This window comes from Toxoplasma gondii, chromosome IX (assembly GCF_000006565.2).
Source record: "Toxoplasma gondii ME49 chromosome IX, whole genome shotgun sequence".
NCBI classification, from domain to species: Eukaryota; Apicomplexa; class Conoidasida; order Eucoccidiorida; family Sarcocystidae; genus Toxoplasma; species Toxoplasma gondii.
In genome coordinates this window covers 4,867,828-4,885,300 of record NC_031477.1, presented here as the reverse complement: position 1 = coordinate 4,885,300, position 17,473 = coordinate 4,867,828, and the positions used below count along the sequence as shown (strand labels likewise).

General features: G+C 53.4%; 3 protein-coding genes across 3 annotated transcripts; 1 reads left to right on the top strand and 2 right to left on the bottom strand.

Moving 5' to 3' along the window:
• Positions 1–2,223: 2,223 nt before the first annotated feature.
• On the top strand, positions 2,224–13,256 carry TGME49_210310 (hypothetical protein). The gene is made up of 3 exons (XM_018779499.1): positions 2,224–7,549; positions 7,903–12,429; positions 13,164–13,256. The coding sequence occupies exons 1-2, from the start codon at positions 3,497–3,499 to the stop codon at positions 10,981–10,983; spliced, it is 7,134 nt and encodes a 2,377-aa protein (XP_018636507.1). The 5' UTR covers positions 2,224–3,496; the 3' UTR covers positions 10,984–12,429; positions 13,164–13,256.
• On the bottom strand, positions 12,488–15,076 carry SRS37A (SAG-related sequence SRS37A). The gene has a single exon (XM_002371803.2). It carries the CDS (start codon positions 14,368–14,370, stop codon positions 13,321–13,323), a length of 1,050 nt encoding a protein of 349 aa, XP_002371844.1. The 5' UTR covers positions 14,371–15,076; the 3' UTR covers positions 12,488–13,320.
• A 1,095-nt stretch (positions 15,077–16,171) lies between these two features.
• Positions 16,172–17,439, bottom strand: SRS37B (SAG-related sequence SRS37B; the record flags this gene model as incomplete). Its single annotated transcript, XM_002371804.2, has 1 exon — positions 16,172–17,439. One exon carries the CDS (start codon positions 17,437–17,439, stop codon positions 16,396–16,398), a length of 1,044 nt encoding a protein of 347 aa, XP_002371845.1. The 3' UTR covers positions 16,172–16,395.
• Between the last annotated feature and the right edge of the window lie 34 nt (positions 17,440–17,473).

The following is a 17,473-nucleotide window of genomic DNA, read 5'->3' as shown; positions in this document are numbered from 1 at the left end:
CCGAAAGTCTCTCGCGCGCATGGTCGCTCTGTCTCTCCTGCCCCGCTTCTCTCTGCACCTTTGCGCTTACTCATCCAAGAGATCCCGCGCGTTTTGGTCGGCTGCATGTTGCGCGCCATCGCGAAAACTGCAGCAGAATACGAAGCAGTTCCCCTGAGAACGGGACCGTGAGGATAGAACTTACCATATCCTCCGTACAAAGTGTAGGGGGCATTCCCTCGAAGCAGGTATTCTCGAGCTGGTTCGTCCAAACCTGGGATGAAACCCTCTCGCATTGTGGCACTCCCCGGGGCTGCGGCCACAGTTGCCACACGTTCCGTCGACTCTGACAAAATGGTGAAACCGTGAGTTGTCTTGTAAAACGGGGGCACCGAAACACAGAATCGAACGTGTCGTACGTTTTTCTGCTTCTCGAACACGTATTTGGCCATTAGACTCAAACGAGCAGGCACACAGGTACACGGTCAGTCCACACCCTCTACATAGGCTAGTCAGACGCGAGAGATTGCCGCGCCAGTCCGTGGTGAGCCCTGCATTTCGAGAATTGAATCTTTTGTAGGTATTGTTTAAAACTAACGGTCAGTGCAATGTGCATTAGAGGTGGTCTATTCATAATTGTACGGCTAGTTGCAGTGCAGGTGTCTGCTCGTTAGACACTGGGGGACGCAGTCCAGCCGCCCTGGGGAATTTAAAGAAGTGTCTGCCGTTTAGAGTACTTCTATCTTGGTAATGACATGGATGTCCGTTTGCATGAGCTTATTTTTGGGAGACAGCATCAACTGACATTCGGAACCAACACAGCAGTGTTTCAATAGAGGAAGGATTAACGTGATGGGGGAAATTAGGACACCTCTTGCATGCTACGCGATCTGCCGTTAACGGGGAAACAATGCGTATCCTTGTCCACATGTCGAGTTAGGACGTCAATAAAGTATCATCACAGAAGACACGTCAGTGCGCTTGATTCAGGAGAGTAACACGAGTACGAGCACAAGCGTTTCGTCCCCATGAGTAATGCGAAGAGGAGACTTTGCTTTTGGTTGAACTGTTCTAATCAGGGATGCACACCTGCAAAGACTTTAATCAAGAGGGGTAATCCACAAATGTGGAGAACATCCAATCGTTCGAACACATGCTCGTTTGGAATCAGCGTTTTTTCCTGACTGTCTGGGCTTCCGTAGTTCCTTGTCCGCATTGCTGACTCATCTTCTAGGAGGCATATGCTGGAGGTGTGGACCACTGGATTTACGGCGTTCGCATGAGAAATTCGGCAGCTCCTTCAATCGACAGCAAAAGATCTACATCCATGTAAACGCGCCCCCATGCTTGACTGTGTTGATGCGCGGATTCGTGTGATATATAATACGTATAGGCATATACACACATGTTCAGTTGTATGTGTACTTAATGCGGATACTACACACTTTTTTCTGGGTGTGCATGCGCGTCTTTACTTCAAGATAGATTTAAAAGCCAGACTCCTCTCTATTTCCGCGGCACTCGGTGTAAGTGTCAGTAGGCTGGAGTACTTCTACATGTGCCTAGAAGTCCTGGCCACACAACCCATTCTCAGCCGTCCATCGTTCTGGGACGTTGCACACGGTCGCTTTCTTATTACCACCTTCGTTCCAGAATTTGTCCCCCCTCCCGGGAATCCGAAAATTTCGTTTCCCTTTGAGAGATGAAGCTGTGGGGTAAATCCGGTGGAGTTATCCAAACTCACAGAGGAAACAACGCCACCTACCATCAGTGCTGCGTGGTCTACAACGGGGCTCCCCTTCCTGTGGCACTTCTTCCGGATGTTGAAGGGGCTATCTTCTGGAGCAAAAGGATAGCTTTTCCTTTATGCGAGGCTGTGGAACACCAGAGTGATACGAAAAACGGGGTAACGGTTTGCCTAGGTGTTAACTGCCTACTCTCGTTTCTGACTCGTGCTCCCAGTGCGGACCATGAACACAGCGTATTGCCGCCAGGTTCCCATTGCAATCGAAACGAAATACCTTTCTTGAATGAATTCAAATAAACCTCTCTAGGAATAAATTCCCCCAGTTTTCATGGATATCTGGGCTCTCAAGGTGATTTAGTGAAGATATGATGTAATGTGTCTCGTTTTCGTTTTGGAGGCTGCTGCTAGTCCAAGTGACTACGTGCTCGATGGCAACAGCGTCATCTGGGCAGAAAAGCTGCGGAATCCGCGTGAGTTCTTTTCGGTGGCGGGGCACAGTGTGAATCTACTTGAAGCCGGCGCCTTCTTCATCACCACTTTCCTTCCCCATAATTTTTTGAGGGAGGAGAAAATCTCCATTTTGGAGCTCTCTTGGTGTGCGCGAAACAAAGGGAGTGCATTTTCAGCGACTGCCACATTAGCATCGGCGCAACGTACATGCGCTTTACGTTCAAGAAACCAGATGCGGCCGTCATCGGGTTTTTGGCCTCGATCCGTCTTACTTTACCTCCGTACGCCTTCACCTCTTTTCAGATTACTCTTATTTCGAATCAACGAAGTGGGGAAAGGCTGGAACCTTACCCGCGCGTATCGCTCGTGGAAAAAGGCTCGGGTGAGCCGGTCGCTCGGGACTGGTTCAAAAGTGGGGGAAAGGCGCCTTTTTGGCCAGTTCCGGGGGCCCTTCGTAAGAGTTGGTCTCCTGTGCGGTAGAGGTGGAAAGTTTCCGCTCTGCCGAAGTTGAACGTCTTGTGCTTTCTTTTGGGTTTTCAAGATCCGTCCACCTCGACGTGCAGGCATTCCTGTTAACGCACGACGCGCGTCGTCGTCATTTTTGTCGCAGGGAAAAGAGACTTGCACTGTTACGTCGACGGCCCCTTTGTCAAACACTTGACACGAAACAGGCCCCATCCCTAGGCGTTTCTCCCGGTCATTCGATGGGTGCAAGCTGCAGTGACGCTGAGTGAAAAACCCCTTCATTTGAGATTACAGTTGTGCGTACGAATGCAGATCCAAGCATACATATATCCAGACAGGTGACTAAACCTCGCAGCCTTCCGTATTCTAGCGGTTGCAAAGGTGATCGTTCTCTCGTTTTTTCGTCGGAAACGGCGGGTTAAGCGATCGGGGAGCAAACGCGTTGCTGCTTTCAAACCTGGAAGGGGCATTTCCTAGGTTTTCGCGTCGGCGCACATTCCAGATTTTCCTCCGTTGAGTGTACTGGAGTCGTCTCGTAAGAAAGATTCGCACTCCGGGAAATTCTACGGAATTTCCCCAAATGGGGTCATCATGCCGCGCGCACCGGCCGATACCCTAACCACAGGAATTTCTGTCCTCGTTCGCTTAGCGTTTCTCTATGTGCGTGACAGTAAGAGAGTCGGCTCATCCTGTGCCCCAGTTGTTTCTAAAGGTGAAAAGCTTTTCTCCAGTGTCTCGTGGGGCACCGACTGTAGCCTTGGCATGGCTTCAGGTGCACGGGGAGGCGAAATACCGTGAGGCAAATACAGGGTGGCCGAAGTGAGACGGCTCTGCGGTTGTGAAGGCGTAAACGCCATGGAGGGAAGGCAGTGCCTCGAGGGGGGTTCGCCCAGTGCACGCTCCCAGGAACGAGGGAGCGGTGCCGCCGACTACGCCGAACTGTCGGTTCAAATTTTGAAGCACCTTTTCGAAGTTTCTTCAGTGGCCCAAGAACCAAGCGGTGAGAACCGTGACGACGCTGCGAACGCCGCAGGGGGTGTGCCGTCTTTTCTCCACCAGATGGCGTATGGCTCTAGTGTGGCGGTCGAAGACACACAGGAGAGCGCTCAGGGCCTCGCTGCTTTGGCGGACGTCCTTCACGCTGTCGCCTGTCTTAGCGGTGAAAATATCCTCAACGGTTGCTCAGGCAGGGGGGAAACGCAGACGAGTCGCGTCCTTCTCTCCCTTCTTGGGGGTCCAGAAACTCTAGGACAAAGCAGCGGCCTGTCTCAGTGCCCCATGTCTCTGCAAACGGTCGACTCAAGCGCCGAGGACCAGGAGTCAGCGATGGTGGGTATGACACAGATCTCTGGGTGTGTATGTGGATCTGAGAGTGTAAATACGGCGGAGAATCGGCGTTCTCCCAGCGCCGTAGAGTCGCATGAAATTGCCCACATGTATGGGGGAAAGTGGGAGAGCGAGGCAGCCGGAGGTGTGTGTGTCGCGGGGCGGACTCGCAACCTCGCGGCGGAGTTTGTGTCTACCTCTGGCGTCTCTAGCGGTTCGGCTGAAACGCTTGACAAGCATGCAGGGCCGAAAAGCCAAGCTGACAACGAGGACGCGAAAGGGTGTTCGTTGGATCTGCGCACCGGTAAAGTTCCTGGAATCGAGGGCGAAGGCCCGAAGCCTCTGCATCTGCCGCGGTCGATTGTGGCGGTTGCGCGCCATTCGGACGAGAGCCGGACGCCCGACGCGTGCCGTTCTCCGGTAGGTACACCTCAAACCCTTTCTTCGCTCCCCACCTCGACGTCTCTCGGGGGTTCCCCCCCTGTAGATTCGACAACAGCGATCAAAGGGGCAAACGCTTCTTCTCCGAACTCGTCTAGTTCGCAGGCAACTTTCGTAGCTTCGTCGCCGCTTTCTCGGGGCCAGAGGGGGGCGTCGCCGTGGTATTTTTATCCAAGGCGAGAGGTCCCGAAGGTCGTCCCAGACGTGGGTCTTTTCTCGAGTGTGCGGCGGCTGCAGCGCAGAAGCCTGATGAAGCTCACGGGTTCGGACGAGGGAGCGTATGGGGAGAACTGCTGCGCTTCGTTGTTAGTGCTCTTTCGCCTTCTCCAAGAGCGCTACGGTCTTTCTCCCATGTCGGTGTTCCTCGACATCGGAAGTGGCAGTGGCATTCCGTCCTTCCTCGCTGCCACGACGGTGGGATGTGTGACTTCGCTGGGTGTCGAGATGGACACCAACGTGTACGCTATCGCGTGCAACAACCACCTGAAGCTGCTGGATCAGCGCCTGGTTGCCTCTCTGTCAACTCAAGACTTTCTACGCCGCACGCGCGAAGCCCCTAAAAACGAACAGAAGGACCCGCCGGCGCCTGTGGGTTCTTCGCGAAATCAAGGAGTCAGGAACGGGGGCGACGGCGGGAGTTTCCTAGCGCCTTTAAACGGGGTGGTCGCTCCGTGGCTGCAGAACTGCCTCCGCGATCACACCACCGTGACCGAAGAAGACCTCACTTTCTCCGTGGCTAATGTGAGCACGGGTCTCGATCTCGAGGCGAATTCAGGCGAGGTTGTGGAGAAGGTGCCCAGCGAACGGCGAGGCGTGGAAAAAGAGCTGGGATCATTGTCGCACGGCTCCTCCTCGAAAGGTTCAAAAGGGGACAGAGTGTCGGGGTCGCTGTTTGCGCTCACGTCCACGGGACTGGCGTATCCGTGCAACGTCGCGTTCAAGTGTGCAGATGCGTCGCGGTTTGCCTCCTTCGATGGAGTGTCTCACATTTTCTCTTTCGATTTAGCCATGCCCCCAAGGGTGCTAGTCCGTCTCTGCTCTCTTTTCAACCGTTCCCTGTCGCCGGTCGTCTACGTCTCCTTCCACGCGAACCTCGTCTCAGCATACGGCCTCGAAGCTCGTCTCGTTCAGCGCCTACGCATGCGCATGGCGGGAAGTGCTGAGAGCCACATGGCCTTCATTTACGTCCGGAAAAACTGCCTTTCTCTGTCGCGGTTCAACGATGAGGGCGGCGAAAGCGTAGGGCCAGCAACGTCGAGTATGCCGAGTGGGAAAAACGGGTCTCTTTCGGATTCGTCGCAGGCCTGTTTAGCCGAATACGTCTGCGATCTAGAGGTAACGAACAGTGTTCCTCGGCTGCCCAGTGTTTGTGATGCTCTCCGAAGCGGAGGAGTCGAGAACGGGGCGACAGAGGAAGAGGCGGACGGACGAGACTTCTTCGGGGTCACAAAGTCAAAAAAAGAAAAGATTTGGATGAACGTTGAGAAGACGAGTTTGGCGAGAGCGCTCCTTTTGCGTGGAATGGTTCACAGCCGTACCGAAAACTTCTTCAGCCACTGCATCCTCGCCGGCGTCTTGCCCCGCGTTGTCTACACGCTCCTCCATGCTGTCGCTCTCTTGTGTACGGAGAGTCCGCTGAATTTCGAGGCGCCAGAAGACTGCGAGGCTCTCCCGGAACAGGGTTTCCAGGGGTCGACAGCGAGAGGAACTGCGCGAGGAGAAACAGTGGAGACAGGCATAATGAAAGAAACAGATCCCTTCTTTCAGTCGAAGCTGTCTTTCTTGCCTGCTCTGCATTGTTGCCGCAAGTGTTGTTCTGAGATCTTTCTCTCAAACCTCTCGAATCCAGAGGAGCCCGGCGCGTACCCCAGACGCAAAGTCGCGACGACGCCGTCGATTGGCGGATTCTCTCTTCCTGTGGCTCCTCTCTCCCAACAGCAGCTTCTTCTTCTGCGTCGCCTCGTGGCTGTTTTCGGGTTGGACCAGCTTCTGGAGACTGGCGCGCTCTCCTCCGAGGGTTTCGTGGACCTGCTGCTTCTGCGCCCCGCCTCGGCCTGCCGCTGTCAAAGCACGCCATGCGCTTCTCGTCCGAGCTGCGCTACACGCGCGTCTGAGGACACGAGGCAGCGGTCGGGAGAGGCAGAGAGAGTTCCAGACGCTTCGCTGCGTTCTGCCTCATCCTTTGTCTGCGCCCACGGCATCAGGCGTCTCGCCCGGTTCTTGGGGAAAGTGATTCTTCAGATGCGGCTCGCGCGCGAAGGCCGGGGTGAGGAGGCGCATGCACTGGGATTGGAGGTCGTTGAAACCGACCCACTCAGGACCATCACGCTTTTGGAAGTGCGAGTATGCCGAAAGTGGGAAAGTCAAAGGAGAAATGGCGTGGGCACGGACCCTGTTTCACTGGATGCGTGGAGCGCGGAGTCTCAGCCTCGCAGCGGGGCTCGGCGAAGTGCCCGCCCGCGTCGGGAAGTGGTGGCGTTCTCGGGGACAGTTGGCGAAGGTGGACGTTCGGGTGCTGTCACGAAAAAGCCGAGTCGGAAGGTTTCTAGGATCGAGGTTTTGACTAGGAAAACCCCAGGGACGAAGGCGGCTAAGGGCCGAGGAAACCTCGGCATGGTCAAAGCGCATCGCTCGAGGCCACACCCTCGGCGAAGCAGCGGGTTCGTGCTCAAGGGGAGCCAGCGGCGCGAACGCGGGGCGCCAGCCCAGAAACAGAAGAAGGTTGCCCGGTCGCGAAACGGGAGGGGAGAAGGGGGAGTTTGGGCGACCAAGAAGTCGCAGCAGTGTGGTGAAGAGCAGCTGAGAGGCGAAGAAATACTTCAGGCTCCAGAACAGAAGGGGAATGCGCCACTCTGTAAGCACTGGGTGCGCTTCTTCATCCGCACCAGCATTGACTTGTCTGTTCCGGACCACCCGGAAGCGAACAGCCTGATGGACAGAGAGACGAAGGCAGGTGTGATGGGAGAAAACGCAGACGGAGTCGTTGGTGTCGTGGAAATTCCTTGCCTCTCTCCCCTCTGCCACACTTGTAGCTCTCGCACCTTCCTCCCGCAGTTGCTCGAGGCGAACGCGCCACCGGCAGTCCAGCAACTCAAAATCCAGTCTGAAATTCTACGGCTGCAAACCACCCCTCTCATTCAGGTAAGGACAAGTATCAGGACACACTCAATTTTCAGAGTTTTCGCTACGACTTCTGCCCTAGGCCATGCAGACGACGTTTCTCGATCCGTGATGACAGTTCTGCAAATGCATGCTGGGAAACTCCACCGGCAGATGGCTACACGCCTACGCAGTTTGCATGCGTATGCGAGTTTGTGAGCATGTGCATGAGAGGCTTGCAGGTAAAGAACGCAGCGAACGAGGGAAGTAGGACAGCAGCTAGTGAAACACTAAAACGCCCATAATGTGAATAGCATGGTTGTATTTTCTGTAGGCAGTCCCATTTCGTTCTCCAACATGTCCACTTGTTTTTTTCGTTCTTCTGTGTGCAACAGCTGGCGGACAAAGAAGGCCAGGCGGCGTGGGAAGCTAAGCTGAGCCGAGAGGCGGAAGCCTTTTTCCTTCTTGACGAACGTGAGGACGAAGCCGAAAGCGATGAAGTTGAGGGACAAGGAATGGCATGCAAAGGCACTGCATGCGCGAAGAGGCGAGAGCCTGTTGCGAACCGACTGAAAAGAGAGGACGGACGAGGTCCAGCGCGCGTGACGGGATGTCTCGATGAAACTGCGCTTCCGAACCTTTCAGACACGAGTGGCGCATCTCAGGTTGTTGACTTAGAAGAATGGAGGATCAATCAGAGCCGCCGAAGCCGCCGTCGGTGTGCCCATGTCATCCGAGCGACGATTCGCGAGCGCCTCAACGCGGTGCTGTTTCCTGGAGACCTCTCTTCTCTCTCCGCACCACTTCTCTTTCATGAAACGAACGAGGAACTCTCAAACGGATCATGGGTGAAGCAGGAAGCCGTCGTGGAAGAGGATTTGCGTTACCAGAGACTGGAAGCAGAGCTCTGCCGGAGAATTGAAGGGAAAGAACAACTCTGCGACCTCTCTTCGACCTCACTCTCCCCACCTCACGAGGGCATCTGCTTTCCGGTGCGTTTCATGGGCAGCCCGGTGCCACCCGACTCTCTCCACTTCGCTTGGGACTTCTCGAAAAGGGCGGATCCCTCTGTCCCTCCGTCTTTCCTGTCCAAAGGAACTATGAAGAGTCCTGGAAAGTTTTGCGAAGGGGACATCGTGCCCCTTCTGTGGCCTGTACGGGTGGCGGAAAAGAACGCGGTGGGAGAGAAGCAGAAAATCGCGTGCTGGAATGCTCAGCTGCTCCGTGTACAGCGGAAGACGCGTAGGACGGGGAGTGATCAGAGACCGCAAGGAGTACCTGTTTCATCCCACCAAGAAGAACGCCTCGAGAAGGGGAAAGGTGAGAAACGCGTGCGGAGCGAAAAGGCGGGTGACTTTTGTGCCTGCTGCAATGGCGACCAAGCGGTGCAAAGCCCAGAGGCAAACCGAAGTCTCCTCAAGGGTGCACAGCAACTCGTGGAAGAAGCTAACATCGGCATCGGATGTTTCGATGGGGGTCTGAGCGCTGTTGGAGGGTGGACAACTGAAGAGGAACTGGACTGGGAGATTGCGCCGGGTCTGTGTTCGTCAGAGTGCCATTGGGAAACTAGGTCGTTTCCTGTTGCAGCCTACGGAGACCCAGAAGTCTGCTATCAGGAAGCGAGAGGCTGGCTTCTAGCCCAACTGACAACGCAGGAAACAGCCGTGCTGCGGCTGCTCCGTTGCCTGAATCGGCCGTTGTTAAGGCTTTCTCGCCACGCCGCGGTGAACTGTTTCCAGCTCGACCCTTGTGTCTTGCAGGAGGAAGTGGAGGTGTTGCATAGGACGGTTGCAGAAGAGGCTGAAGAGCTCCAGCGGCTCTGGATCCACGCGCGGTTTCTGGAATTTGCCCTTCTCCAGGAAGTTGTTTTGGTGGAGGAGCGCCTAGAGGCCCACACTGCTTCTCACGCTCCTTCAAAGCGCCGTTTGGAGGCCCGAAACGAAGCCCTGGAGGTGCACTTCAAATGCTTTTTGAAGCGGCAGATTCTGCGTCTCCAGCAGCTCCAGATGCTGCGGGAACTCGGAGATCGAGACACCTCTGAGGCCCGTGCGCGGGTGCTTCTTAGACAACTCAAAGACGAAACGCAGCCTCTCGAGCTTCTCCGTCTGCCAGCGAGCAGCGCCACGGGGAGCTTCCCCATTCAAGAGGTGGATGCGCCCTTCTTCTGTGCTAGAGAGGAGTCAGGAGCGAGGGAAGCAGGAGACGAGGAGGAGGCAGGGGGAGGCCTGCCTTCGCTCTGGCAAGCTTCTGCGGCCGGAGTTCGCGAGACGGTTCTGTCTCTTGTGGCTTCCCTCTTTCGCGGGAAACGGCCAACTCTGCGAGCGGAGGCCCTTGTAGAGAGCGCCTTGAGACTCTTTAATCTACTCTGCATGTGGACGAAAGGGTCCTCCCGAGAGAAGGTGGAGACTTGTACGGTGCGGAGGGGACGACAGGCGGACTGCTTTGCATGGTTGCCTGAAGGCGTTGTGGAGTTCCTGACTTCGAAGGAACGAAGACAAACGCGAGATGCCAGCGAGTTGGAAGTGCTCTGCAACTTCCTTCGATGCAAGTTGGAGGAATTCAGAACTCAACTGTGGAGAGAAACAGAGGAGGAACAGCGCGCCCTGCTGCAGTGGCTGCAAAAGAGAGAACGCAAGACGGAGGCTGCCTGGCAGTTGACATCATGGAATCGAGACGAAACGTCCGGAGGTTGGACACCGGGAGAGAGAAACGCTGGGAGCGAATCTCAGAAGGGAGTTGAGATAAAGCTTGCCTCAGACAGTGAATCGGATGAAGCCTTAGGGAAAATCGGCAGTGCTGGCAGGTGTTCGTCTCCAGAGAGTTCTTCGAAGGAAACTGGCGGTTACGAAAAGGTAGCAAGCGAGAACGGCTGCTTCCCGTTTTTAAAAGGAAATTTCGCTTTCACCTTGTTCGCGACGGCAGGTGCCAAAGGTGTGCCCGAAGCGTTCGCTTGTCTCAAATCTTTACCTGAGCATATGGAAGCGCTGATGAGAGACCCTCTTTCCAGCTTCGGCCCCCCTCACAGTCAGTCCGGGGCTGTAGAAGGTGCACAAACGGTGGACATATGTCCACTGTGGCGCTCATACTTTTTCCATTTGGGTCTTATCCACACAGCCAAAGAACTCCTTTTCAGAAGGTCCCTCCTCGATGCTGGCGACATGCTTGCGGCACCGCCTGAGAGACGCGGTTCTCTCGCTGAAGACACGGAAATTTCAGTTGTGTCTAGACATCCGTGTGGGGCGGACTTGCGAGTGGACGCCGAGGAAGGAGGGGATGTGGCCGTGGCTTACCCTGGAAAAGGAGAGGAGAAAGAGATATTGCATGCGTCAGATATAACAGCAACTGTCGAAGAAGCTGATCGGTACAAGGCCATTGACTCTGTTCACAAAAGACGGAGAGAGAGAAACGAGGAGGACCTTCTTGCGTCGCCAAGGGCGCCGAAGAAGCGAAGGAGCGCTGAACCCCCTGCAAATTGAAGAGCATACTACGCTGGCTCGGGAAGAAAGATTGGAATTGTGTCAACATTATCTGTCGTTTGTGTTCGGCGAATCCTCTTAGGTGGAAGTGCATACTTGCACAAGTCTTATTACATTTGCATGTCACAGCAGCGAACTATGGGTGGTGTACGTGGCTTGTGGGAACGTTTTCTTAAACATGGGCTGCATTCCTATATGCGTTTATGTGTACCGTATTGTATGAGTTTCAGGAATTTGCAGAACGATTGGCTGGCAGGGATTTTGGGTGGATTCATAGAGGTTAATGTGCGTGTATTGGAACGTTTACGTGGAAGGACGCAGTTTTACACGGGCGCAGGCCATCCACAGTTTTCGCTTCCTGTATGCGATCCACGCCTTCCAGCTCGTCGGAAACGTGTATATATGTTACCTGTTCCGATGACCGTGACCTAGCAGCGTGAACACGGAGAGTCTTGGAGTGTTTTTAACGGTATAAGTAGGCGAGGCAAAGTCAATCACGCATGGGGACGTGCATCCGTATATACACACCTGTCTGGGTATGCGGGTTTGTTTAAACGCTTGTGTATGCGCGTCACTGCTGGGATGACGACACCGTTTTTCCTATTTGTGAAGCAAGGAGTACCCGGTAGAGTAGCGCGTCTGCATGCGCGTGCATGCTTACTGAGATAACTAAACGGTGGTTTTATTTTTGCCACAGGGGTACCGTGAGACTTGTGTGGTAAGCGGGGAGCGTGTGCCACCTGCGTGCTGTGTTTGGAGATGGATAATGTTTTCCACCGTCGAGAAGTAGGGAGAATGTTCCCGTCTGCGAAGTGCAGACGAATGGTTCGCGACGTCGGCATCTGTTTCACTAGAGAAACCGAATGCTCATAAGGGAAGACGACAATTCGCCATTGTCGTGTTTTTTACGAGTTCTCTGTGAATGGCTCAAACGGTAAGAGACTTTCACGACGCAGCGGTTGTGGCGGCCATGGGGGAATACACTATCAGTATGCCTTTACGGTTTAATGTGGGCGCCACCGGCCTTCGGAGGGGCGGTTGAACTGGAGGCGCCGTATTAGTTGCTCACTGTCTTCGATGTTCTGCTTCCGGATGCGGCAAATGTATTTGTCGCCCCTTTTTTCTTAATGTGCTGCAAGAGTTCATTATGTATTTTTCGGTTCCTGACGGGTCTTTACAGCGTGGCCAATACGGTGAGAGTGGGGGGGCAGTCACCGGTTATCCTGTGTGGACCCGGGGTAACATGAGGGAGCTTGTTTTTATGCTTCAGACACCGAAAGCGGTGTTTGTGCACTTGAATGCTTTCACTCTTGTCAAATGTTGCTGTGGTGCATTGCGACTCGCGTTTTCGGTTAAGGGAACTCATATAGATAGAATTACTTGGTCAGCGCGCGATTCGGGACGCCATGAATGAAGATGTCCGCCTGCGACGGGCCCCCAAAAAAGGTGAACCTATCGAAACGGCTATTTAAATCGAAGGTCTCCTAGGTAGTATTAGGGCACTCAAGCGTACGCATCTGAGTGATATAACATTTCTCTTAGAGGGGCATTTCATAGTTCGTCGTCTCTAATACGGACGTCCCGGGCGGGCGTAGCTATACAATTTTTTGCATGGTTTGCGTGACTATTTCACTGGCACATATCATACTCAACATGTGGACTGCATTGTCCGACCCCCTCAAGACACAAGGCAGTGTAGCTGGACGAACCAGTCTCTGTAGGCCGATTGAGGTCCAGTGACAAGTCGCCTGATGAAATTAGTTTCCTGCGCAATAGTTCACACAACCACACAGGCTGTTGGTGGATGCTGAACAGTGTCTTGCTAGTGCAGTATTTGGCTTGTTCATGCTTCCGTCTTTATCTCGTGCTTTCAATTGAAAAGTCATCTGCCTCGGTTGTCATATACTCAAATGCTCAAAGCAACAAAGAATGGCTCATAAACAGCGAATAACGGACAATCGTGATGCGCAAAGCAAAACGTTTTGGGGCTGTCGTCACCCGTTCACTTCTGTAAAGAGTTTCCAAGAGAGGGCCGCTAAACAAAACACGGGTGGCAGAGGTGAGGGAATGTGGCCACAGCACAGACGAGGTACCGGTCATTCATGTTTCAACGTCTTACATGGAAGGGAAAATACATGCGAATTTCTGTCGTCGTCGGAATATTGTCTGTTACTCAACAGGTCGTAGTGCGGAACAGACCAAAGAGACTTACGAGGAAGAGGGAACCCGACAACATCGTTCTGGAAGTGGAAGGACGAACAACCTCACATACATATAAAACAGTCACGTATCCCGGAGCATCCTTGTGGCATTCACTTCCCCACCCCTCCCATCCCTCTACGCCAGACATGCAACGCCCACAATGCTAGCGAAAAGGACGCCAGCTGTGGTTTGGCCAAGTGCTGCTTGCACGCGCGTAACGGCATCTGAAGTCGTGGGCATCGTTGTGGTGGCGGTAGTCGCTGCAGAAACTTCAATATGGATCTGGCATGGCTCAGTGCGCAGGAGGCCCGGATGGCCCGATGCGCTACACGAGTAGCAGAGAGCTTGTTTTTCAGAGGGTAGCTTGGGGAAGGTCACTGTGTACGCTCCATTATCAGGGTCTTTATCGGAACGCGTTGCCTCGGGAACCAGTTCTGAGAGAGCAGCTATCTGGGCGCAGGTTCCATCCTTGTTGTCAAAAACCTCGATGAGGTTCTGGGGGTTCAGCGTGGACGTGTCTCGGGGATCGCAGATGAGCTGAACAGTTTGGTTCTCCTTGGAAACAGTAACTTTAGGGTTCCCACTGCGTGCTGTACACGTAACGACGTTCTCGGTTTCTTGTTCTTCTTCGGGACGATCGCTGCCTTCGCCCCCAGAATTCTTAGGCGGGACATTAATGGTGACAAGGCAATAATTCTCCACTGCATTCCTCTCTTGCTCTTCAGCTTTTTTGCAAAAATACCTTAGGGTTTTCTTTTCCTGAATGCGGCTGGTGTCGGGGATCTGGAGAGTGTAGACCTTGTTATCCGACTCCCCTGCCTCCGTCAGGGTAGCCTCAGCATACAATTCACTCAGACGCTTTTTGGTGTGACCCTGTGTCTCAAGGTCCACTTCTTCACCAGCACCTACGATTAACCAAGAGATACGAGCTGAGGTGACTGCCTGCACCTCGTATACATTTTCAAGTTCAGCCGGGACCAATGTTTTGAAGGCGGGACCGCACTTGAACTGGAATTTCATTCCGTCTTCTGGAAAATCAACTGTTATGCCGTTTCTATTGCTGTCACACGTTGGCACGCCCGACTGAGGATTCGGATTCTCCGACGCTGCAATTGTTAGTTCCCATGAAAAAGAGAGACTGATACTAGCCCCAAGAGCCCACAAAGCTCTCGATAGAATTCCCATTGTGTCCTCGATCGATACACGACTTATGCAGCAGCGCTGTGCCTCTGTGTTTCCAAAAACATCAGCGGTTTAATGAAGCCTGGTTGAACGATGTCGTCCTTGTGCTGTGTCTTCTGTGGAGAAGCTGCGAAAGGAAAACAAGCTCTTCTGTCGGTCCTTTGGTCACGAAGTTTTCCCGGGGAAAAGTGCCAGAACATGACGGGTGTTTGTGTATGTCTCGAGGTGCTGAATTCTACAACCCGCCCGCTGGGCCTGGGGGTGTCTTCCGGAAATCCCTGCTTCGATGCAAGTACACGAACTCAAGCCCCTACATCGTCACAGCCCCCAGACAACTACTGTCCCGAACACGAGATATAATTTTACCCTTGTAATGGTCATGTAGAAAAAGACTCTTCTGCTTTAGTCTAACATGAAAAAGCAGTCACACAGACACGGAAACTCAGTCCTCTACGTGCACCTCATGTCGCATGCCAGGGGGTACGGGGGCGCGTGCCCTTTAGCTGCGCCGCTCGTACCTTGGGTAAGAAACGGTTTTTCTACTACCTGCTTCTCCGTGTGTTGTATGGTCGCTATCGAACTCGCGAATACCGGACGGTAATATGCTCGGTACCTTAGTCAACGACTTTAGGGTAGGCTAGTCAAACAAATCCGGTATGTCACTCTAGCCACTGATCGTTTTTGTCCTGGCACAACTGATAGCGTTTACCGCTTCACGAGCGACGATGGTTCTTTCAGTCCTTGTCCTGCATTCGATTTTGCTTCGCCACGCCGTGGCTGAATTTGAGTGTTTCGACAGGAAGACGAAAGAAACAATAATAGAGAGTTTTCCTCTATCTACGATGAAGCCATCAATTTCGTTGCCTGTCTAATGTTGTGGCCTGAATGCTTCGGAATACCACCAGAGCTCACATGCGTTCGGAAAATGCAGGCAAGCACCTTTTGTAGTGAAATCGTTGGCTTTTAGTTCTCGTTCTCTTAACGCCTAGCTAACAACATGTGGGTTAGCCAGAGGGAAACTGTATTTGCCGACACCAGCCAAACCGTTCAACAGCATGCCGCCATGCAACGTTGATGTCGATGTAGACTGCTGTCAAAGCGGCGCCAAGAGCAAACTGGGATACAGCTGCTACGGACAGCGGATACAGGTAAACCGCACAGTGCCACCCAGCTCCTTGCCTCGCTGCTTGAACGCGTGCCAGTGTCTTGAAACCAGAGCGCACGAAGTTGCCTCATCGGCATTTATTGTGTGGCGTATCTTGGCATTCTTACATTTCAAATGCCCATCCCAAAGTTCTGGAGTGCAAGGAAGGCGGGGGCGACGGCAAGACTCTGTGTTGAGTTCCGACTTGTGCTAAGCACTGGTGGCGCCGGAAAGTCCCAAGGGTAGACGGGCAATTCAGTCAGCACAATCATCTCTACGGCTCACTCACGGACTTCGCAGTCAAGACACAAATGTCTCTTTGTTTCTCTTTCCCTCCTTGTTCGGTGCTATGGCAGTGATGTACTCTCCAGAAGCTACTAACGCGTCCTAGGGTCGGCTCATGTTACAAAAAACAGATGCCGCGGATTGTTCGCTGGAACGTGTTGAGTAAAACAGAGGAAACGACCCTCCGGGTAGGCCTTTTGGTGTATCCATACACACATTCGGATTCCTACTGTGTCTAAATTGTTGCGGTGATATGGTCTGATACAGTGCTTCCCTGTGGCATCAATACAGAGGAAGGAAGTGTGCACGGCACTCAAATGGATGCGGATCTGCTGCTGACTCTCGCCTCCGGGCCTTTTGGTCAATCTGCAATCTCTTACATGAACGGAAAGATCCAAATGGATTGGCATCGACGACGGGATTTACTGCCAAGTTACCCAGGAGGTCGTCGACTAGAATGTACCAGAGAAATTTCAAGAAGAGGGAACCGGACAACATCGTTCTGGAAGTGGAAGGACGAACAACCTCACATACATATAAAACAGTCACGTATCCCGGAGCATCCTTGTGGCATTCACTTCCCCACCCCTCCCATCCCTCTACGCCAGACATGCAACGCCCACAATGCTAGCGAAAAGGACGCCAGCTGTGGTTTGGCCAAGTGCTGCTTGCACGCGCGTAACGGCATCTGAAGTCGTGGGCATCGTTGTGGTGGCGGTAGTCGCTGCAGAAACTTCAATATGGATCTGGCATGGCTCAGTGCGCAGGAGGCCCGGATGGCCCGATGCGCTACACGAGTAGCAGAGAGCTTGTTTTTCAGAGGGTAGCTTGGGGAAGGTCACTGTGTATGCCCCATTTCCAGAGTCTTTATCGGAGCGCGTTGCCCCGGGAACCAGTTCGGAGAGGGTAGCTTGTTCATTACACTTACCATTCTTGTTGTCAAAAACATGGAGGGCACCGTCTGGTTTCAATGATGACGTGTCTTTGGGACCGCAGATGAGTTGAACCCTTTGGTTATCTTTGGAAACAGTGACTTTCGGGTTCCGACTACGTGCTGTACAGGTAACGACGTCGTCTGGAAGCTGTTCGGTATCGGAAGAATCATCGTTCTCGACGTCGTCGTCGGTATTTTTGGGAACTGTAATCGTAACAGGACAGTAGCCCTGCAACTCCCTTATCTCATCATTTGCGTCGTCCTTGCAGAAAACCTTCAAGACCTTTTCGGTAACACGGGACTCTTTGGGAATTTGAAGCGTGTAAATATTATCTTCTTCAGAGCTGCCCGTCAGGGTAGCGCGTTCATACAAGCTGGTGAGAAGCTTTTTCGTATGACCCGGAGGGTCTTCCTCCGTTGCGCCAACCTCACTTCTGTGTAGAGCCGCGCGGTCGACTGTGGGAACTACGGGCTCTTCGTATACATATTTGGTATCGGAAGGAACTAACTTTTTGAATTTGGAACTGCACTTGAACTGGGCGGTCGTGCCATCTGTTGGAAAGTTTAGTTCGATTCCAGCGGTACCTGTACACTCTTTTACGGTTGAGCTGGGCAGCGGACTCTTCGCCGCTGCTATTGTGAGTGCCCATGAGAAAGCGAGACTGATGCTGGCTCCGAGAGCCAACAAAGCTCCCGATAGGATTCTCATTCTGGATTCGATCAACACAGTCCTTATGCAGCTG